The following is a 23,941-nucleotide window of genomic DNA, read 5'->3' as shown; positions in this document are numbered from 1 at the left end:
TTTTTTTTTTGAGACAAGCTCTCACTACTTTCCTTGAACTTGCAATCCTCCTGCTTCAGGTTCTGGGATTTTAGGTGTGAACCCCACACTTGGCCATCTTCAGTTGCCAATGTGTTTTTTGTTTGTTTGTTTGTTTTGTGGTACTGGGGTTTGAACTCAGGGCCTACACCATGAACCACTCCACCAGTCCTTTTTTGTGAAGGGTTTTTTTCAAGATAGGGTCTCGAAAACTATTTGCCTGGGCTGGCTTTGAACTGCAATCCTCCTGATCTCTACCTCCTGAGTAGCTAGGATTACAGGTGTGAGCACTGGCACCTGGCTCCAATGTGGTTTTATTGCACACCTTTTGCATTTGCAAATCAAATTGGGTCAGTGCCAACAGGCAAAACCAAAGCAGAGGCAGTCCCAACATTCATCTACTCCTCCAGTCACTGGCTAAATTCTCCAGGTAGCATTTTCAGAAGCTGTCAGTGAAATACAGATTGTTATTGCTGAATACCTCCTGCAGGTCCTGCCTACCACACCCACCCACTCCAGGTACATACAGACACACGCACAGAAACAGGTGCAAGTCCATCCTGGATCTACACACTCAACCACCCACGTGCTCACGTGGCCCTCACGCCCATGGACGCACAGGCCCTAGTCACAGGGGACGCTGACCTGTCTGGAGATGATGAGTTTGCCCAGTGGCATGGGAGCTCCATTCTCTGTCGCGATCCTCTTTAAGGTGGCGATGGCTTTTTCCTGGTTCCCAGACAGCACATCATACCTCGCACTCTCCGGCAGCCACTGAGGGGACAGGAGACCCAGGCATGGCCGGTTAGGGTGGGACAGAGTTCCCAGCACACTCATCTGCATAAGGGGTCTGCATGGGTGGGGACCTGGCTTCAAATACTGACTCTGCCGTTTTTATATGGTTGTGTGACCCTGGCTAGTGACTTGTTCTCACTGTACCTCCATCCATAAAATGCTGGTGAAAATGGTGGTGTTAAGAGGATTAAGGTGCCTGGCACTGGTTAACATAGTGGTTATTGTTGTCACAGTTGTCATCACTATTATTTTGTGTTGCCTTCAGAGTTCTGCATTAAAAAGACCACCATCAAAAATCTCACCCTCAACTCTCAAGAAACGCTACTGTATTCAGTGTCACCTTCAAACACAGGCCAAGGGAAAGAAATCAGGAAGACTGTGGAGCCTAACAGAGTCTCAACTCCAAGTGACAGATAAAAACACTTCTGAGAAACAAAGCATCACATGGAGTAGAGAAAAAACAAATAGCAGATGGAGTAGAGAAAGCATAAGACCAGGAGTCAGAAGTTCTGGTTCACACTAGAGTTCTGGTGTTCTTTGACATGTCCATCTGGCCTCCCCGGGCCTCAGTTTCCTCCTCAGTAAAATGGGGCTATAGCAGAAATTGCTAACGCTCACCAAAATTCATGCTTCCCTTACCATGGTGTAGAATTGCCCTTGGATGGGGCTGCCTAACCATGGACTACATTTCCCAGTTTCCCTTGCACCTAGGAGAGGTCATGTGACTTGCTGTCACCAATGGCATGTAAACAGAATGTGGCTGGCCAAGATATTTAAGAAGCAAGTCTCCACTTTCCCTTCCCTGGCTGGTGTCTGCATGTAGAAGTCTTCAAAGCCCTTGAGAGCATGTGTTCTACACATGAAATGATGAATGTGTGCCATGCTATCGCTATTGGGTAGGTTTACAAGTAGGATGGGATGAACAACTCGTTTGAGCTCCTGGGTTCAGCTATGCCTGAAGCTAGCTATTTAATCTTCTATCATATATCCATCCCTGTTTTACTCAAGCCAGTTTTTTTTTTTTTTTAATATTTGTCAATTGTGTTCTGTTCCTCATTTCCCTCGTTCCTCAATTTTTTCCTTTATTTTGGTTATATGGATGGATTTTTTTTTCTTCTCGCCTTTTATTTTATTGTTTTTACATTTACTTACATGTGGATACATTGTTTGTGCCACCTCCCCCTCCCCCTCCCCTCAAGCCAGTTTGAATTGGGTTTCTGTCTCTTGCCACTGAAGAGTCCTGATGAATCCCATACAGTCACTTTAAGTGCAGGGCTTGCAATGATGGGGCCCGCGTCTGTCCCATCCCAGCGCACTCCCTGGGGAATCTCTCCAAAGTATCTATCTGGAGGAAATCTAACGCTCCACTCCTCATTGCCTTATTTTAAAAAATAGTCTTCAGTGGAGGCTTTGGTGTTTTCTCCCACCCCCTCCCCACAGGAACACGGTGGATAGTGATGTGCCAGGAAGGGAAGGAGGGTGTTAAAAGATACCTACAAAACACAGAACAGCAAAGAGGAGGAGTGGGACAGCCGAAAGGATGAGCAGCCAACGCCAGCCCAGGCTGGGCATCACAAATACAGCCAGGACAACCTCGAATACCGTTCCGATGGCCCAGAAGACCTGGCACAGGAGAACGGGGGTCAGCGGCAGGGGTAGCACGGTCCTCACAGTAAGCAATTCTGCGGTCACTGTGCACAAGGGGCCACCCTTTCCTGTGCTCCGTATGAGGTCCATGGGTCCCTCCTGCAGTCCCGTGCACACTGGATATTTACATGGTGCCCACAGCAGTGGCACAACCTGTGAGCTCCAGCAAGGGACCAATACAGTCAGTATTATGTCTTATCAGCATGATAGGTGACATCACACACATTGAGAGTTTGGTTTTGATTTGGTTTCTGTTGTTTGTTTTTTTTTATTCTGGTAACATACACATAAAATGTACCATTTTAACCATCTCTAATTGCACAGGTGAGTGGTATTGCAGACACTCAAAATGTTACCCAGCTATCTGTCTCCAGACTGTTCTCATCTGGCAAAGCAAAAACCATATGCACTAAACACTAAGTCCCCATCCCATCCTCCCCGGCCCCTGGCAACCTCTATTCTATTTTCTGTCATTATGACATTTTTAGTGGTTTTTTTAGATAGGGTCTTGCCACATAGCCCATGTTGGCTTGACCTCTCTAGATAGGCCAGGCTAGCCTCAAACTCAGATCCTCCTGCTTCAGCCTCCCAAGTGCTGGGATTTCAGGAATATGTCACTGCCCCCACCCTGTCACTATGATTTTGACTACTCTAACTACCTCGTGGAAGTGTCTTTTTGTGTTTGGCTTACTTCACTTAGCATAAAGTCCTCTTGGCTGACCAGGCGCTGGCAGCTCACACCTGTAATCCTGGCTACTCAGGAGGCAGAGATCAGAAGAATCGAGGTTCTAAGCCAGTCCAGGCAAATAGTTTTCGAGACCCTATCTCAACAAAACCCATCACAAAAAAGGGTTCGTAGAGTGGCTCAAGGTGTAGGCCCTGAGTTCAAACCCCTGTGTCACAAAAAAATAAAAGTAAAGAAATAAAGTATTCTTGGTTCATCCATGATGAACCAAGGAAAGAATGTGTTTCCTTTTTAAGACTGAATACTATTCTTTTCTGTGTATATATTGCATTTTGCTTGTCCATGTGTCCACTGATGAACACTTGGGTGGGTTCCACATCTTAACGATTGTGTACAGTGCTGCTGTGCACATGGAAGTACACACGGACACACTGGTTCTGTCTACTGACATCCATTTCTCTTGCCCATGGTGCCTGGAATCCTTCATCAGAACAGCCTCTTTCCTGAGGCTGCCTTCTCTTTGCCTCTTATTTCCCTGGCTGCCCCTGGCAGGGTGGTCATGCTCTGCTGCCTGTGTCCCTCAGCTGAAGGTCACAGCTCCTCTCTATCAGCCTTCTTGCAACTCTCTGGGTGGCTAGCTGTCCCCTCCCTTTGCTCCTTTGCCCCTGGGTAGGACTGTCCCGCTGGGGATATGTAGCCGGTGCCTTTGGTAATGACGCTGATTTAAGGACACTGTTTCCTGTAGGGGAACCCACTCTACAACTGGTTGCCTACTCTAAAACCTGGTCCTCTGGCAACCTGGTAAGTTCTGGAACCTCAAGGGCCTTCCTTTCCTTAAGGGAACCACAGTCCATTTCTGCTGCTGACAACCAGGGGTGACAGTCAAAATGTCTAACAATTAGTATAGCAAGGGCACTGACCAATCAGAGTAGACATTGGTCATACACTCCCCTACCTCCATGAAGCCAGGAATGAGTTCTTTAGTTACTGGATCATGGGACACTCTAGGAAGTCCTAAGAGAGGACTGAGTGTGTTAGGTGACGTGACAAGAGTTGTTCAAGGTTCAGAATCAGCTAGTCCAGGTATATCTCAATATTTAAACAACTGATTCATCCACACCTGGGTGGACCAGTTGACTGTCACTCTAATTGGTCAGAAAATGGTCAGGATGGTTAAGTTGGGCTGTGAGGTCAATGTGATCAATAATCTTAGTGTGGTCACAGTGACTGGAAGGTCCAAGCGTTTTCCCAATCAATACCGTGGACATCAGTGTCCAGCAGAAGCAAATAAAGCATTCTGCCACTGTGTGGAGAGGGCACTTTGAAAAGCTATGGATTTGCCCTGAGATCTTTCAGGTTAAGGTTGGAAAATAGGTCACAGACCCTGGCAGAAGGAGGGTTGAGAGGAACTGGTGGAGCCATGAGAGTTTTAAAGCAGCGCAGAGGTGCCCTATGCGCAATCTCTATGATATGGACTAGTCTGGTAAAAACAGCCATGCAGGGTGAAGAGAGGGGCTCGCAGGAATCTGGTCAATTTCAAGCTGCATGGTTCAACCCGACTGTCAGAAGGCATTTGCAAATGAAACACTTACCACCTATCTGCTACCATTTTCTTAAAAGTACAATCAATTGATTTTTCTTGTCATCTGAAAAATTTATCCATACTATATGACAGCCGTGTCAGAATTCAATATAACTATCCATTTAAGACTTTGCATGATATTTTTCTTAAAATCTCCTTTGCTTGTCCTGTGCCTCAGGACACCTGAGAACCTCACCTGCCAGGCAGCGTTCTCTAGAGATCCAGCCACCCTCCTCCTTACCTCGATCAGCAAAATACACTTGGCTCTGGCTTTCATGGGGAGGAACTCGGCGTAGAGCGTCACCCTGGGCAAGCAAAGAGACAGAGAGGGTCAAGTTCAGGGGTAGGTGGGAAGATTGTTAGTTTCTGATCTTCTAAGGCAGTATTCCAGCAAGATGGATCAGTGCATACAGCATCACAATTTCCTGGGAATGCAGCTAAAAGTGGAAATGTCTTGACCTTCAAAACCAGACTCTCAGGGATGGCACTCTGGCATCTGCGTTCTTTTTTTTTTTTATTATTGGGGTTTGAACTCAGGGCCTACACCTTGAGCCACTCCACCAGTCCTATTTTTGTGATGGGTTTTTTTGAGATAGGGTCTCGTGAACTATTTGCCCAGGTTGGCTTTGAACCGTGATTCTCCTGATCTCTGCCTCCTGAGTAGCTACAATGACAGGCATGAGCCACCAGTGCCCAGCTGGCATCTGCATTCTTAATTGAGTCCCCAAATCATCCTCAGATTCCATAACTGCTTTCCATAACTCAGGCCTGCCTACAGCACAGTAAGTCTAGGGGAAACAGGGAAAGTCGGTCCAGTTCGTGTTCCTAAGGCTCTTGAGGAATCCAGGCCTTTTATTCTGTACTATGTTCATCCTGGGCCCACTGATGTCTGGCCATGTTTTCTTGGCAGGAGCCACAGAGCCGATGGCAGCCCTTCCCAGAGTATCACGTCACGGGTGTGTGACGTCAGCCTGCCTATCACTGGTGATATTAATCCTTGTTGGGGATCAAGTTGCATTCAAATGGGTTCCTCCACCTTAAGTTAGTACTTTTCTTTTGTGATTAGTAAGGACCTCCTGGGGAAATACTCAGAGATCATGTCAATATCCTGTTCATGTGCATATCCTGTTCACCAGCTGTAACCATTTGCTGTTTCTGCTAAAATCAAATACCCCTGTGATGGCAAGAATGTGTTTTCATTTTCCCTCACTCCTTTTGCATTCATTAGTTAATGACCTACTATAAGGAAGTACTTACTTCTCCCTGTGAACTATCTTGTCTATTTATGTATGTATGTATGTATGTATGTATTTTTTGGTGGTGTTGGGGTTTGAATTCAGGGCTTTTGCACTTGCAAAGCAGGCATTCTACTGCTTGAGCCACACCTCCAGTCCTATGTTAGCTATCTATCTATCTATTTATCGTCTATCTATCTATCTATCTATCTATCCATCATCTATCTGTCTGTCTGTCTATCTATCATCTGTCAATCTCCATCTAGCTATTCATTTAATCTTATGGACTTGTGGACTCTGATTTTATCCACTGAGTTTTAACTCATTTTTTTGGTGCTCAGGTCTGGCTAGTGGCTCCTGTTGTCTTTTTGACACTTTGCCATTATTCTTTGAGCTCTTCCTTACTTCCTGGCACAATATGTCCAGCTCCTCTTGTACTTTTCTTACCCCAGCCCTAGATATCACCATTTTTCTCAGAAGCCCTGATACTCTTTGGTGAAGATGGAATTTAGAAACCAAAATTAGAGTGGCCAGTTATGCTCAATGCTACTGGGATGTCACTGCTTTTATTTATTTTTGGTTTTTTATTATTCATATGTGCATTCAATGCTTGGGTCATTTCTCCCCCCTCCCCCCATGTCAGTGCTTTTAAAAGGCTCTTTCAGTGGATGGTGCTAAGAGATTCTATCTATCCATCCATCCATCATCAATCTGTCTACCATCTAGCTATTTATCATCTCTATATTGATCTATCATCTATTAATCCAGTTATGTATCATTTATCTACCTAGACAATAAATAATTGTCTATCTCCTCTTTGTCTCTGCCACATGCCCTGCCCATAAATCTATTTCTATATCTTTCTGTGTATAGTTATTTTAAAACACGAGTCCACTGTGATTCTTTCCATCCCAGTCTTTCTAACCTTTCCAATTCCGAGTTAACAATTCTCTTCAAATGAGAAACCTGGGTCTCCTTACCCTCAAAGTGATTACTTATTTGCTCAGTTTATTTGCTTGCACAGTATGACCAAGGTTCCAAATGCATTGGCTGTGTCCCACTTCCCTCCCCCACCTCCTCAGTCTTTGGTGTGCTGGACAGAGGGAATGTTGTCCCACCTCTTCCACTGGAGCCTGGCAGCTGAACTACTAGGCAACCTCTTGCCACACTCCTGGATTGGCAGTGGGGCAAAGGGAGACCAATTTCCTCTAAGCCTTTGGAGGCAGCTGGTGCTGAAGGCCCATTTAGACCTCCCAGGTCAGTGTGGCCCCTTGCAGCTGCCTCTAGTGACTCGCCCCTGGTACGTGGGTACAAAAAGCCACTCCCTGGCCTCGGTGGGATGGAACATGTGGAACCATGAACACTCCTAGGATTGATGGAGCAGTTTGTCTATCAGAGTAGTCAGCTAAAGAACATCTCTGTGGATCTTCGTAGTGAAATATACTAAAATCCGAAGTCAAAACATAATGCTAGCTAACAGGAAATTCTGATACATGCCCTAAGGGAGGATTGAAAGGATTGTTTCTTTTTTGCGGTACTGGAGCTTGAACTCAGGGCCTACATCTTGAGCCACTCCACCAGCCCTTTATTGTGATGGGTTTTTTTGAGATAGGGTCTCTCGAACTATTTACCCAGGCTGGCTTTGAACTACGATTTTCCTGATCTCTGCCTCTGAGTAGCTGGGTTATAAGCGTGGGCCACTGATGCCAGGCTGAAAGCATTGTTTCTAAGCGGATTGAGCTACATAAATTTGGTCAAATACGAATGAATCCTCTGAGGATCTTGCATTTTGTCTTCCATTTGTTCCAACGGGACTCATGTACTGGGTACACATATGACAGGAAATGGATGCTGGGATCACCGCAGTTAACCTGACAATGCCAGACACCAAGGAGAGGCTGGGCAGTACTGTTTGCAGCCCACCAATCAAGCACCAGGGTGAATGATGCATTGCCAAGAGAACAATGGCTGAACAGCTTGGGAGAAGGGTCTCTAACAATTTCCAAATAACTGGTGCCAAATTGTTCAATTGGTCCTAAGGCAGGCTAACAACAAGAAAAATAACCCACCATGGGACTGCTTTCTCTTTACTATTCCCCAGTACCACGCTGAGCCATCTCTAAAGCAATGAATCCCCTCTAAATTGTAATCATCCTGGCAGTCATAAATATCTTTGCAAGATAGTGTCCAAAGGGGCACCTCTGAGTCGAGCTTGCCTGGTAAAAGGGAAGTTTGCTCTCCATTTGACCTCTCAGGCAAAGTCCTCTACTTAAGAGCTTATGAATATTGGTTCCATATTACACACATAAGTAAAGGCCTGAAATTAGCATGAACACATGCATAGACTACTTCAAGTCATGTGATGAGGCTGTGCTCATTAAACCTGCCAACCACCGTAGCCCCAGCCTAAGGACTGCCCAGATTTTTCCACCTTACAGCTTATAAATTGGTCTTTAAACAAAGAGATCAATACTTTGAGCCACCTAGCAGAGCCCACACTTTTTATCTTGCAGGGCTTCCTCTTACTCTTTCTTTCCTTTTCTTGAAAGTTTCGCTACTGTTTTGCAATTTGTGTCTCTGTCTAGCTCTCTGTCGAAGTGACATAGGAACCTGGGATGATCTGGACTAATGTCTTCTTAGACCACTCAGCCTGGTAACGGTCTTCGTCCTGAGGTTCTCAAGTGATCAGTGTGTGTGCAGACTGTCTGAAACCACATCCTTGCTGACTTCCTTTTATCTTTCTTGCTTCTTTCACTCTTACAGCTTCCTCCCAAGGATGAGGAAACTTCTCATAAGTCTTTTGCAAGAAGATCTGCTTCAGGCTCTGCTTCTCTGGAGTCCATCCTGTGACACCTTGCTTTCTCCACAGAGCTGCTAGCTTGCCCAAAGTTGGCCTCTACAATACCACAGAGGTATAGACACAGGTGCTTCACCAGTTAAAAGTCTTCCCCAGGTTCTAATCAAAGGCATCTCTGTCCAGAGCAGAAATCTCAGGAGCCTGAAGAAAGACTCGGGCTTCATAGTTTAGACTCTTTAGAGAAAAGTGGGGGGAAAATGCAAATGCACATGAGTCTCATCCCACTTCACTATGAGTGTTCCCATCTCTCTCTCTCTCTCTCTCTCTTTCTCTGATTGAATCGCTACATGAGATCACACTCACAGATTTTGAATCCTATTATTAATTTGATTTGTGAATAAGCGTTTTGTGTCAGTTAAACTTTTTTTTTTAACAATGCTGGAGGTCAAGCCCTTGAACATGCTAGAAATGTGCTCACTCATGGAGCTACCCCTACTTCCATGTCATTTATATGTCTCTTGCAACATGTTTTCGAGCACACGCACGAACCGTACTTACCTTAATAACAGCTACCTTACTAGGATCCACTGTGTGCCAAAATACTTTTCTAGATTGTATACACCACTTGGTAAATGTCGCAAACGAATGGGGTAGAGGATTATAAATTACAGATTTAGAATTATAATCTCTACTGTGTGTTTCTTTGCAACTCTAATCCTCATTTACACATCTTTATCTATGTCTGAAAAGTTGTTACTTGAGCAGTACTGTCTATGTAACAAGTTACAAAGTGGAAGTAGCCCACCGAATACTTCCCTGTTTGGATGGTTTCGCAGCTGTAAACACTTCTTTAAACAACCTTAAAGTGAAATCTTTGTTTCCACATGGTTTCCTTAGGATGGATTCCCCTAAGTAGAATTTGAGTCAAGGTCGTGCTTATTTTTTAAGATTTTGGATGTATACCACACAATCCACTTTCCAATTTATATTCCTTCGACTATCTCTATCGAAACCATCAGGAATCTCGTTATCCAAGCTCTAAGAATCAAGAACAAGTTTAGAAGATTGCAACAATTATCACACATAACCTCTTTGACATTTTATTACACACTATGCTTTTATTATTTTTTAAATCAATAATACTAAAATGAGAAGCATGTTTTCCTTCCCTACCAAATTAAAGCCAAACTACCAACCATGCAAAAACGTCACTAGTATATTCTAAGGGCAAAGCTATTTCTGTCTTCAGATGTCAAGGATTTGTTTTGATAACCTGTAGCGCTAAGCCTTTTTATTCATTTTATTTCATTTTTGTACAAAGGGTATTGTCAATGGGAAACAATTCAAGAGAACATAAGCACAGAGTATACGATGACCATTCCTCTTCCCCATGATCCCTACATCCAAGCCATAGCTGTCAGCAGTTTGCCTTGTAACCTCCAACCCCTTCTCTATGCAAATGAATGAATGAATGAATCTAAGTGACACGCTATTTTCTTCCTTCCTCCCTTCCGTCCTTCCTTCTCTCCTTTCTTCCTTCCTTCCTCTCTTTCCTCTCTCTTTCTTCCTACCCTCACTTCCTCCCTCCTTCCTTTCCATTCTCTCTCCATCCTCCCTTTCCCCCTATCTCTTTCTTTCTCCTAACACACACTGCACACTGTCAGTGTCCATGTACACAAACACCCCCGTTCTTATAGCATCCATGCTTGTCAGCCAGCCCGAATTCCAACTGTCAGTCCCTGCCACTCTTTCCCAAGGGCTTTCTCTGATCATTGAGGCTTATTTTGCCAGTTTGTGAGGCAGGCCAAAAGTGGCAAAGAATTTAACTTCCCAGGAACAGCCCTCAACAAAAGATTGCTCCCTATCCCTTGAATAGGACAATTTGGAATCTATGCTGTGGAATTTCACAGGGTGCAAGTCTTGTTCTTTGAATCTCTGTGTCAGGAGATCCTTTCAATAAAACAATCTGGAAATCATTCCATATTAATATAGGTAGAGCTACAGTACAATTATTCAGTGCTGAGGATCGAACCCAGGGCCTTATCCATGTTAGGCAAATGCTCTATCACTTGAGCCACTCCACCACCTTTTTTTTTGTGTTGGGTATTTTCAAGCTGGGGTCTTGCAAACTATTTACCCTAGCTGGTCTTGAATCACGATCCTCCTGATCTCTGCCTAGAGTAGCTAGGCTTATAGGCATGAGCTACCAGCGCCTGTATTCTTTTTAGCAGCTAATAGTCCTCCTGATTATGGCACTATCACCATACTTATTCACATCTTTCTGTTTAATACTTTGGTTATTTTCGATGTCTTGTTTTTGTAACCTAGGATCCCCACCATACACATACACAACCACCTTTTCCCATAATTGTTGTGCCCCATATTTGGCTGTTATATGAAAAATGAGCTGCTTGATATCCATCCAAAGTGTGGTGATTATTACAGCCACACTGACCAGTACAAGAATGAAATCAGCAATGGCAAGGAGCAGCGGAGTCTGGCATAAATATACACCACTGACCACCCGGGGCAGTTAGGGATTTGCCACTTGGGTCCTATGCTTGGAAAGAAATGACCTGTGACTTCAACCTGGTTTTTTTTTTTTTTTTTTTTTTTTGAGGAAGGAGCAGAACAAGGATGGGTTTGTGTGCCAACATGAAGACTGGCAGGCATCAAGGTCTGACAGGTGGGCAGCCAAGGGGATATTTATTTATTTATATTGATTTGGTTCCCCAGGGCTCTGTGCTCTGCTGCTGAGCCCGGTCCCAGCCCCAGCCTGGGGATCTTACATTTGGGAGCAGCTACCACACAAGGAGGATGTCAGGTGACAGCTCAGCCATGGACATAGCGTGTTCTGAAGCACGCAGCACCCTCTACTGGAAGTAAAAAAAAGCCATCTGCCCAAGCGTCAATCTGCATTGTGCTTATTTTCAGGAGAGAACAATTAGAGTGCAATTAGAGGTGATTACCATTCTTTTGGTACCTATATGCATTTCCTGAAACAAAACAAAAAATTGTTTGTAATGACAAAAGTACAGTGCTGCTTAATCCCTTGCTTGAATTAAGATCTACGTCTTCCTGATGTTCTTCTATAGATAGAATCTAAAATGATCCAGCTTCCTCAATGTGATTCCTTTTAGCTGTCTTACAGAGAATGGAACCTGCTAACACTACCAGCTCCACAGACCTCAAATCACCTCCCCATCACCCCCAGGGAGCAGGGGACACAGGTGATTTACCAAGACCTTCTCACTACTCAGGCCCCCAAGCTTTTCCCATCAAGATTCTATTTCAGGCTGGGCGCTGGTGGCTCACGGCCTGTAATCCTAGTTACTCAGGAGGCAGAGATCAGGAAGATCACAGTTCGAAGCCAGCCCGGGCAAGTAGTTCTCGAGACCCTACCTTGTAAATGTCCAACACAAAAAAGGGTTAGCAGAGTGGCTCAAATGGTGGAGCACCTACCTAGCAAGTGTGAGGTCATGAGTTCAAACCCCAGCCACAAAAGCAAGCAAGCAAGCAAGTCTATTTCAGGGATAGGGGGGTGGTTCAGGGGGTAGTGAGTTTACCTAGCACATATGAGGCCCTGGGCTTGATCCCCAGTGCTGAAAGGGGGGAAAATGTCTATTTCTCCTGACTTTGAGCCTGAGCTGACATTGGGACATTGTGACCAGCAGACTGTGGGAGAAGCTTAGGCTGTGGGAGGTTTCCTAGCTTCTGCTTCCTATCTCAGATCCCTGCCCGGGCTTAGGCTGAGGATTGCAGGGCATAAATGAGATAGGCTTGGCCTTGTGGGGCTCACCAGCCCTCATCCAATCCACCAGTGACTGAAGACACGTGAGCAAGCCCTGCCGAGACAGGAGGAACCACCCAACTGTGCAAGTGTGGAATTGTAAGTTGAAGAAATGGCTGTGTCTTAAGTCATGAGTGTCAAGGTGGTTTGTTACTTCATTCCCATCTGACTTTAAGCAAGCCACTTATGAGCTCTGAGTCTCAGTTTTCTTTCAGTCAAATAGGGATACCAGGGTTGTTAATGGAGCAAATGAGGTAGCATGAGGACATTTAGCACAGTGCCCAGCAATTGGCTGGCACTCGGCAGTCATTATTCATTATTTTTATGGACTGGGTTTTGTTGGGTCTGGGGGAACAGAAGACAAAAATGAGCCAGTGTCCCCATCCCCCATCAGAGCACTGGGAGCCCTACATCCTGTAAAGGCATGTAGGGCTTCACAAGTCACAGCCCCCTGGGGATGCCTCAAAATGCCATGAAGCTGATAACCAGGAGGCTTTTGCAGGACTGTGTATATGTTCCTGCAGAGATATGTTAAAAGACCACTCTACCCCTGACTCTTGACTCCCCTCCCAACAAAAAGGACCAAATAAAACACCCCCCTTTGTAAATGACAGGGAGCTACCGATTTTCTGGGTTCCCTGTCTGTCTCTAGGAGCAGCTTTTCCTTTTTCTCTAATAAATACTACTTTGTGTGCTGACCTTGTTGTCTCATGAGTCAGTCTGCTGCTTCACAAGTCAATTCTTTGGCCCATAAAGGCAAGAACTTTCAACACCAGCCTGCAACATTTCTGGTGACCACATGAAGGGACACCTCTCCTGGACCAAGGTCAGTATGGCTGAGCACCAAACCAGCAGGAGTTTGCCTAAGGTGTGACTGTGAGCCTCTGACACCCTGCTGGATGCTCCTGCTGGGGGAAACCCCCTGCTGAGGACTAGCCAAAAGCAGACTTCCCTGTGCCGCTCCCCCTGTCTCTCTCTCTGTTCCTGGTCTTCCTGAGGGACTTTCCTGTTATGGTGTGTTGGACCAACAGCTCCTAGCCAACTTTGGCCTTGCAGTGATTCTGGCTCTGGGGGTGCTCTCTGCTCCCTCCCTGTGAGTCGAGACTGAGCCCGGGATTGGTTCAGGTATGCCTTATGCTTCATTGGAGGAGGCCTGTTCGGTTTCTGCACCTGGCGTTCTTCTTCTTCCCCCACCTGTTGGTGCGGAGACAGTGACCCAAGAGTGGTGATTTTGTGTGGCTGACCGTGTTCCAGTACCACTTAGTGGGAGCGACCTGAAAGCACACCTAATCGTTAATCCCTTGAGCATATGTCGTGTCTCTCGGCTCTGATCCCCCTCCCTCATAGAAGGTTTCCCTTCTATCCTCGCCAGAGGTGGTGAACATTCTTCCCAGACCTTTGGGAACGGATGCTCCCTCAGTCCTCTTGCCACTTCCTAAGTCATCTCTGTCCTCCACTCCCTCCCCAAGCCTGTCCTTACCGTGACCTCACCTTCCCATGGGGACTATGTTGTCTTTCTATGACCTCTTTGACTTCCTCTGACATTTACTCTATCACCCTCCCTGGCCCAAAGGTCATGATCGTGTGATGATTAGGGAAAAGCCTAGGGAATTTGGCATCGCCATGGTGGCCTGGCCTTTGCTTTGGGGTTGTCTGGGAGAATGCTCCTGGGAGGAAGAGGGGCACCGCTTTTGTCCTTTTAAGTATAATGTTCTCTTTTGGGGCCCTCCTGAACTATACCTCCCCAGAGAAAAAGAAGACATGTTATCAGCCCTCTCCCCTCATGTGCAGAGCCTTTATGGTGGTTATCAGTCCATTTATTCATAGGGTCCTGTTTGAATTGGCTTGCTTCTTTTGGTGGAAGCGTCTCAAATGCTTGAGATATAGGGTAAGGAGACGAGGCACCTCATCAGCGAGTGGCTTTGGTAGGGTGACTGGAATCTGAGTCACAGTGTTATTTCCTTTGGTCCTAGACACAGGCAGCAGAAGGCAGTCAAAACATCATGGGGACGCCCATCATCATTCAGTCAGCTCCCATTGGGATGCCGATAAAGGGGAGACTCTGACTGTGAGTTATTTGGCCTTGTAGATGGGACCTGCTCCTTCCAGTCTTCTGGCCTTGGTGCCTGAAAGATCCCCACTGGCTTGCCTATTGAAACACTGGAAGGACCTAGACCCCAACAACCTTAAGAAGAAGACCCTCACCTTTCTCTGTACTGAGGCATGGCCCAAATATCCTTTGGGGGGATCAAGAGAGGTGGCCCCCTGAGGGCTCCATACATTATAATACCATCCTACAGTTAGATCTTTTCTGTAGAAGGGAGGAAAAATGGACTGAAATTCCCTATGCCCAGCTTTTCTTTTCCCTTCGAGACCATCCAGAGTGGCTCGTCAAGTTCCATTTGGACACACGGATCATGGCTATGGTCTGCAGCCCTCAGTCCCCTAAGGAAACGCAGGGCCAAAAACCTTTGCAAACACCCCAGAGCCAAAATGAGGGATCAAAATTTCCTCCCCAGTTAATAGCCACAGTCCCTCCCTTGCCGCCTAGCTATCCTTGGCATCTGCATGGGTGCTATCCCTTTCAACAGGGAGTGACAGGGAGAGGTAGGATCTATGTTTCATTCCAACCGTCAGACTTAAAAGAAATGAAAAGGGGCCTGGGGCAACTATACCGACAACCCTGATCAATACATCCAGGCCTTTATCACCATAATCCAAACCTATGACTTGGCCTGGAAGGATGTCATGCTCTTACTGGACCAAACCCTTACCTCCCTTGAAAAGCAATGAGTTTGGCCCAGGCCACCCAAATGGGAGATGATTTCCATCTCCAATGGGCCTCTCTGCCCCCAGCCCCAGGGACTGAGGGAATAGAGATGCCCAGATACCAACAGGGGCACAAGCAGTTCCTCAAGCAGAGCCCCACTGGGACCCAAACGATCTGTGGTATGAATGGAGGAGGCATCACTTTATCTACCTATTAGTGGAGGGACTAAAAAGGGCCGAGGTGAAGCCACTGAACTATTCCCAGGTGACTACTGAACAACAGGGCCCTGATGAATCTCCCTTTGCCTTTTTACAACATCTTAAGGACACAATTCAAAAACATACCTCTGTGGACCCAGAGTCACAGGGGGAGGAAGTTCTCCTGAAGGATAAATTTTTGACTCAATTGGCACCTGACATTCATAGGAAACTTCAAAAGGTGGTAGCTGAAGAAGAAAGATCTTTGGATCAACTGGTGCAGCTTGCCACCTCGGTGTATTAAAACCGGGACCTAACTAAAAAGAGAGGTAAGAATAAAAAAACACCAGGAGCTTATTGCTGCACTCAGGGAGCTCCCCACCCATGGGGCCCCACTCCCAGGACATGTTACCAATGTGGACAGGAAGGACACTTCCATAGAGAGTGTCAAAGAGGAGGGCAGCCTCACCCCTCCAGGATCAGGCCCCAAATGTAAGGGCAACCATTGGAGGTCTAGGTGCCCCTGTCTTCAGATGGAAGGTGGGGGTGCCACCTCCCTTGGACTGATGGGTCCTGGGGCCTCCTGTCCAGGCTCCAATCCTTGATATCAAAACTGAGGAGCCTTGGGTTACCATCATGGTAGAGAAGCAAAAGGTCACTTTTCTCCTGGACAGTGGAGCCCACTTCTCTGTCCTCCCTTTCTCTCCAGGTCCCAGGTCCAAAAATGCAATAGTCGTCCAGGGCATATCTAGCCAGCCTCTTGAGTGTTATTTCACCCGGCCACTGGCTGTTTCTGGAGGAACCTCCACTTCTGTCACTCGTTCCTTGTGGTCCCTAAAACTCCAATACCCTGCTGGGGTGAGACTTACTGTCCCAACTTTAAGTCCAAATTCTACTTCCCACAGGGAATACTTGTTTCCCCCTCATTGAAGAACAGGTAGATCCTACAGTTTGGACTGATGGTACAACTGTCAGTCAAGCAAAAACTCCTCTTCCTGTACAAATAAGGCTGAAAGATCCCCTCCAGTTTCCCCATCAAAAGCAATATCCCCTAAAGCCTGAAGGGTGGCAGGGTCCATTGCCCATTATTAACTCCCTAAAACAGCAGGGACTTTTAGTGGAATGCTGAAGCCCCTATAACACTCCTATTTTTACTGTCTGTAAGGGGCCAAGTAAACAGAGGTTGATTCAGGACCTCCAACTCATTAATGAGGCTGTTGTTCCCCTTCATCTTATTGTCCCCCAGCCCTACACTCTATTGGCCCAGATACCCCCAAAAGCTCAATATTACTCTGTGCTAGATCAAAAGGATGCCTTTCGTATTCCTTTACATCCTGATAGCCAGCCCTTGTTTGCCCTTGAGGACCCCACTAATCCCTCACAACAGCTGACATGGACAGTGTTCCCTCAGGGCTTCAGAGACAGCCCCCACCTTTTTGGGAAAGCCCTAAACAAAGACTCACTGGATTGGGAACACCCAGGGGTCACCCTTCTCCAGTACATTGATGACCTACTCTTGTGTGGATCCACTGAGCCTCTTGTTTCCAGAACAAATGAATCCCTTTTAAACTTTTTGGTCTCTAGAGGCTACAAGTTCTCAAGAGAAAAAGCCCAGCTGTGCCTTCTTTGGGTTCCTAGCTTGGCATGATCCTGGAGGGGCAAACTTGTTCCTTAAGTTCAGAATGGATTAAGCCAATTTTGGGGTATCCCTTGCCCCAGACCTTGCACCAGCTGTGAGCATTTTTGGGGGGTCACTGGGCTCTGATGTATTTAGATCCTGGGATATGCAAACTCAACCAGGCCCTTACTTCAGCTTCTTAAAAAGCCTCAACAAAACTCTCAGTCCTATCTTGAATGGTACCCTGAGAGCAAAAAGGCTTTCCAAACTCTCAAACAGTCACTCCAATTGGCTCCAGCCCTGAGCTTGCCTACTCAGGACCGTTTCCAGTTATATGTGTATGAAAAGGGAGGCCTAGCCCTTGGGGTACTCACTTGGCTCCGAGGGCCCACCCACAGCCAGTGGGATATCTGAGTAAGGAAATAGATAATGTGGTCAAAGAGTAGCCTGGATGCTTAAGAGCCTTGGCAGCAGTCTGTCTCTTAATCCCAGAAACCCAAAAACTAATTCTTGGCCAGCTCCTGATTGTGTACACTCCTCATGATCTGGGAGGACTCCTAACCTCAAAAGAGGGACAATGCCTGTCAGATAACAGACTGCTCAAATACCAGTCTCAACTCTTAGAATGTCCAGATATAAGGCTCTGAATGTGTTCAGCTTCAAATCTGTCATCCCTTCTCTCCACAGAGAAGGGCCCAATCACACACTCACATGAGGAAGTACTAGCCAAATGCTATTCAGCTAAGCCTGACTTCCTTGATCAGCCACTTCCAGATCCAGACCTCACCCTCTTCATGGATGGAAGCTCATCAGTCCAAGAGGGAATTAGATGGGCGGGGGCAGCTGTAGTGTCTCTCACTCACACCCTATGGGCTGAGCCCCTGCCTCCTTCCAATAGTGCCCAATTGGCTGAGTTGATAGATCTCACCAAAGCATTACAACTATCTCAGGGAAAAAGTGCACATATCTATATAGACTCTAAGTATGCCTTCCTGGTCCTCCCTGCCCATGTGGCTCTTTGGAAAGAACAATGATTAATAATTGCAGCAGGATCTCCCATTAAACACTCTCAAGCAATCCTAGACCTTCTAGAGGCAGCCCTACTCCCAAAGCAGGTGGCAGTAATCCATTGTCTTGGGCAACAACGATCTGGGGATGAAATAACAAAAAGAAACAATAAAGCTGACATGGCAGCAAAAGAGGGTGTCCAAAAACCTTGTGTTCAAGCCCCTCTTCTATGGGAACAATCCCTTCCCTCCCTCTCACCCCTGCATCGTCCTCAATACTCACCCACTGAACTCCAACAGGCCTCTGAGAAGGGGTATCACCTTGACCATAGGGGATAGTGGATAACTACTGAGGACAAGCTATTTCTTCCACAAAGTAGCCAATTGAAGGTCCTCAAAATCTTACACCAATCCTATCACTTAGGGCTTCATAAGACTCTCTTGCTGGCTAGTCAATTATCTAAGCAGATAAAAGTCAAAGATACCCTCCAACGTATTATCAGAGATATGGAATTTGCCAGTGCAACAATCCCCTCAACTCTGCCCTGCCTGTCCCTGGGACCCAGAGATGAGGCACATATCCTGGGGACTCACCTGCCAGGAGGCCCAACCTCTAGATTACTCCTGGTCTTGGTAGATGCATTTATTAGATGGGTAGAAGCATTCCTCTGTTCCTCTGAAGAGGCCTGGGAGGTAATTAAGGTCCTAATTAATGAGATTATCCCTAGATTTGGACTTCCCCAGACTTTCCAGAGTGATAATGGGCTGGCCTTCTAAGCCAAAGTCATCCAGGGGATCTGAAAGGCTTTGGGAATCAAATACCACCTCCACTGTGTCTGGAGATCCCAATCCTCTGGTCAGGTGGAACAGGCCAATGGACTGCTTAAGGGACATTTGTCTAAGTTGGCTCAAGAAACTCACCTCCCCTGGCCAAAGCTGTTACTGCTGGCCCTGATCCGACTCAGAAATACCCCAAGCCACTTGAGGCACTCAAGAAATGGGAGGCCATTTCTTCTAAATGATCTTCTCCTGGACACCAAGACTGCCAATTTGGTGTACCACACCACCCAGTTAGCCAAATTCCAACAGATTCTTTCTGAGCTGGGACGAGATGAGCCAAGAGAAGACTCTTCCCCACTGTTTTGCCCAGGTGATACAGTCTTAGTTAAACTTCCTCATGCCTCTTGTGGCCCCTTTGAATCTCTTTGGGAGGGGCCATGCCTGGTCCTGTTATCTACCCCCACAGGAATTAAGGTTGCTGGACTGGATTCCTGGATTCACATCTCCCAAGCCAAACGTTGGACACCAGAGATTGATGAGCGCACCCCAAAACCACACTCAGCTTCGTTAACCTACTCCTGTGAGCCAGTGGAAGACCTTAAATATCTCTTCAAAAGAACCACATCAGACACGTAATTTATGTTCCCTCTCTCCCTCTTTTTGTGGGTTGTTTACATTCTTGTTCCCCTTATCTTGAGTGCTGGTTTGTGGGTGATTTCTCCCCCTGAGTGGACATGGCTCCAGTGATTGGCTTTAAGTGGTGGGAACCTTATCCTATATGCCCTGTTCCTCGTGCTCCACTTACTTTCATAATGTGTGCCTTACTCTGCCCTGTAACAATGGATTCCTACCCTCCCCCCCCATAGACGCAAAGTATATCAGCCCCCACCCTTGAAAAAAATCAATTTGATTTATGTGTCAAACAAGGACCCACTTTCTACCTCCACAGGGGACAAACCTGCATAATGGGGCCACGCTAGGACTCTTGTTACATCTGTTATCCAGCCATGCCTCCTAGAGATTCAGTTCTGGCCCTTGTCCCTCTTCCTCCACATGTAACAACCCTCCCTTCTCCTCTAGTTACAGCCATACCTCTTGATAACCCAAATTCCAGCCCTGTAGACCCACCACTACCACAATGTCCCTGCACTTCTGCTTGTTCCCATATGCCACAAAGATGTTATAGAACACACAGAGTTCTTTCCAGTTATACAAATGCAGAAAATATTCAATTGGAAATTTAACAACTAGCAGCTTTTGGAGTTATGCAGATCCAGTTTGCCGTCTGGTGACAGGCCCTGTCTGCTGGGTGTCTAACCCAAATGACTGGCTTAAAAGCCTCCTTCAACCCAATAGGACTTCTGACTTAGACCCCCGGATATACAGACTACTTAATTCCACCCATCATCTCCTAAATGATAAGAATCCCTCTTTAGCTGAGAACTGCTGGCTGTGCCTCTCCTTTTCTCTCACAGGTAATGGCTATCCCCATGGACTCACTTGGGACTTTGCCAGGTAAAATATCAGGCCTTTCCCTAATGAGACCCAACATTAACAAGGTAAAACTGACCCATCCAACCCTCTAATGCCTCCAAAGCCTACATGAGTTGAGGCCACTGGGGAAAATTCCTAAAGAGCTTTGTGTTAAAATAACACTGTCAACTGATGTAACATTTTGTCCTCAGTGTTTGCCCTCTCCTGGAACTTATTTTCTTTGTGGAACTGCAGCCTATTCTTGCCCGCCTCCCAATTAGAGGGGAATCTGCACTCTAACCCCACAAATCAATATTATCCCTGACAACCAATCTCTCTCTATTCCTCTAGCGGCCTACACTCAATCAAAGAGGGCCATTCAAATCATTCCCCTACTAGTAGCCAGGGGGATCCCTACTAGAATAGGTGCTGGCATTGGGGGCATTGCCTCATCAGTAGACATGACATTAAAAGAACTTTCTGATGATATAGAACAAGTTATACATTCCTTAGAGGTTTTACAAGACCAAGTAGATTCACTTGCATCAGTAGTGCTACAAAATAGGTGTGCATTTGACCTATTAACTGCTGAAAAGGGTAGAACATGCCTCTTCCTAGATGAAGAGTGTTGCTTTTATACTAACAAATCTGGGGTGGTCAGAGACATGGCCTGACAATTAAGAGAATGCATTACAAAAAGGAGACAGAAATCAGCCAGTTCATGGTCTTCTGGGACATATGGAGCTGGGCTCCCTGGGTGTTACCTCTAGCTGGTCCCCTCTTCATGCTTCTTCTGGCACACCTATTTGGGCCTTGTATAATAAATTCTCTCTCTAGATTCATATCTAAACAGGTCCAATGGATCAAATTCCAGCTCTTAGTCAAGGAATACTCACCTCTGACTATGCATGAGCCCTCTGTAGAGTTCTATCAGAGTCCCCTGGAGACCACATGAGACAACCCCCAAGAAGAGTGCCCCTGCACCTCCCCCCCTTCCCACCCACTATCAGCAGGAAGTAGCCAGATGATATGCCGCCCCTTTTCCCCAACAGCAGTTGGGTACTCATCTCAGAGGGGGGGACTTGTTGGGCCTGAGGGGTTCAGAAGACAAAATGAGCCAGTGCCCCATCTCCCATGAGAGCACTGTGAGCCCTACATCCTGTAAAGGGACATGTGGCTTCATGGCCCCCTGGGGATGCCTCAAAATGCCACAAGACCAATAAACAGGAGGCTTTCGCAGGACTGTGTATATGTTCCTGCAGAGATATGTTAAAAGACCACTCTACCCCTGACTCTCCTCCCCAAGAAAAAGCACCAAATTAAAAAAAAAAAAAAACCTTTGTAAACAACAGGGAGCTACTGATTTTCTGGGCTCCCTGTCTGTCTGTAGGTGCAGCTTCTCCTTTCTCTCTAACAAATCCTACTTTGTGTGCTGACCTTCTTGTCTCACAAGTCAATCTGCTGCCTCATGAGCCATCTCATTGGCCCATGAAGGAAAGAATCCTCGACATTGGCTCAGTTTGAACTCAGGGCTTTGTGTTTACAAAGCAGGAGCTCTACTGCTTGGGCCACAACTCCAGTCCATTTTTGCTCTGGTTATTTTGGAAATGGGGTCCTGTGAACTACTTGCCTAGGCTGGCCTCAAACCATGATCCTCCTGATCTCTGCCTCCCAAGTAGCTAGGATTACAGGTGTGAGCCACTGGCATCCAGTTAACAGTCATTATTATTACCAACCTTATCACTACTAATGTTATTCTTGTTTTTGTCATCAAGAACCAATGTGAATGTCTACTTTGAGGGAAAGGAAGAAAAGAAAGGAGAGAGAAAAGGGTGGACATAGGCAGAAGAATGGGCTTCTTATTAACAATATAATTTGTATTTATACCCAAAACTCATGTGGCAGGCTAGCAATAGAGATTTTGGGACTCTGACCTGGCCAGTGCCAGAAGGCATGGCTTTTTCCAGTACATTTCATGCTAAGCCACTTATCTCAACCCAATGCTATCATTTGCAGTTGTAAATTCCTCTTCAGTTGTAAATCCTCTGCAGGTGCAAGACAGGAAGCCTTGAGATAATTCTACCCTACCCTCTATTACTTCTCAGGTAAAAGCCCTTTGCTTAAAATGTAAATGAAATTAAGATACTTGAGAATTAGCATGAGTGCAGGGGTAGAGAACTCCATGTTTTATGACAAGAACTTGTCAATCAAAGCTGTCAATCATCCTAGCCCGTCCTGCAAAGACTGCCCAGATTTTTCTCACTATTTGCCCTTTCAATTTATAAAGGCCTTTGAAAAGAGAAACAAGGGCTTCTATCCCATCAGACGAGGGGCCGTCAATTCTTTCTCTACTGTAACTGTCCCTAACTTTCAACAAACTTTACTACCTTTCTGCATTTTACCTGGATTCTTCTCAGGTGGCATGCAAGTGCCTAGGAGTCTTTTGACCAGAGCCCTTAGAGACCACCCATCTGGTAACACTCAGAAGTTTTTCCCATTGTTGTTAATATTTGAATATGGTTTGAGTGCATCCCCCAAGGTTTCATATGTTGATGTTACCTTCCCATTGTGTGGTACTAAGAGGGTAAAAAGTTAATGTAACTCTGGATTAGAGGTAGAGCCTTTGGGCAGTGACTGGGATTAGATAAAGTTGGGAGGGGCTGTGATTGAATCTGGTGGATTTGTAAGAAGTAGATCACAGGATACATATACACACACTCCTTGTCATTTGCCACACAAGGCCCTGTGCCACCTTGGGATTCTGCCAGCAAGAAGGCCATCACCAAATGCAGCCCTTAACCTTGAGCCAAGACCATGGACCAAAATAAACCGCCTAGCTCTATAACCCACCGAGTGTGTGGCATAGCGTTCTTGACAACAGAAAACAGAGTAATACAGTTATGAAGACTTCTGGTTGTTGAGCTTTTAAAAATTATGGAGAAAAATCTTATTCATCTGGTGCTGTGAGTAGCTGCCATTGGGTAAAGCTATTCTAAATTAGTGGAAATGCTTAATTACATAAAATATATCCAACTAAGTGCTTCCCAACAATGAACATAGGGGAGCCATTTCTAAAACTGAAGGGGGTGCTGTTTCTTGTGCTCCCTCCCTTGCTGGAGCAAGGTTTTCTCTCTCACTCTTTGTTTATTACTGGACCTAACTGGGTTTAACTGGGGGTGACTGGAGAGTCAGAAAAGACACAGGATGGACAGACAGACAGAAAATTGGAGTCAGGTGTGTTGTATGCTCGGCTGGAGATGCACAACCCTCATTGCTTGTTTTCTCTATCTTGATTCTTTAAGGCCTTGCTCCTTGCAGTTCTTTAAAACCTTGCTTCTAAAGTCTTCTTTAAAGCTTTGTTTAAAACCTCTTTCCTTAGGCTTGCACTGTCCCATGTTTGCTGTCAGCTTATCTTTAGCTTAATTGCTCTTGAAGTCTTTTGCCCCCTGGCTTGCACTGTCCCATCTCTCTTTAGCTCTCTCAAAGCCTCAGTGCTTAAACTTGCAAACATCCGGGCCTACAACCTGCATCTGCACAACTCTTAAAG

The 23,941-nt window shown here is 46.0% G+C and overlaps 1 protein-coding gene across 2 annotated transcripts in view; it reads right to left on the bottom strand.

Moving 5' to 3' along the window:
- The window catches only part of Svop (SV2 related protein), a 114,409-nt gene that overhangs the window by 36,964 nt on the left and 53,504 nt on the right, over positions 1 to 23,941 (bottom strand). For both annotated transcript variants that reach the window (XM_074061018.1, XM_074061017.1), the window contains 3 exons: positions 4,969 to 5,032; positions 2,311 to 2,436; positions 664 to 792 (listed from right to left, as the gene is read on the bottom strand). In XM_074061018.1, coding sequence (XP_073917119.1) covers positions 664 to 792; positions 2,311 to 2,436; positions 4,969 to 5,032 — 319 coding nt within the window. The remainder of the gene's footprint in view (positions 1 to 663; positions 793 to 2,310; positions 2,437 to 4,968; positions 5,033 to 23,941) is intronic.

Source organism: Castor canadensis, chromosome 18 (genome assembly GCF_047511655.1).
Source record: "Castor canadensis chromosome 18, mCasCan1.hap1v2, whole genome shotgun sequence".
In the NCBI taxonomy this organism is placed as follows: Eukaryota; Metazoa; Chordata; class Mammalia; order Rodentia; family Castoridae; genus Castor; species Castor canadensis.
Note: the sequence above shows the minus strand (reverse complement) of the source record. Positions and strands in the feature narration are given on the sequence as shown.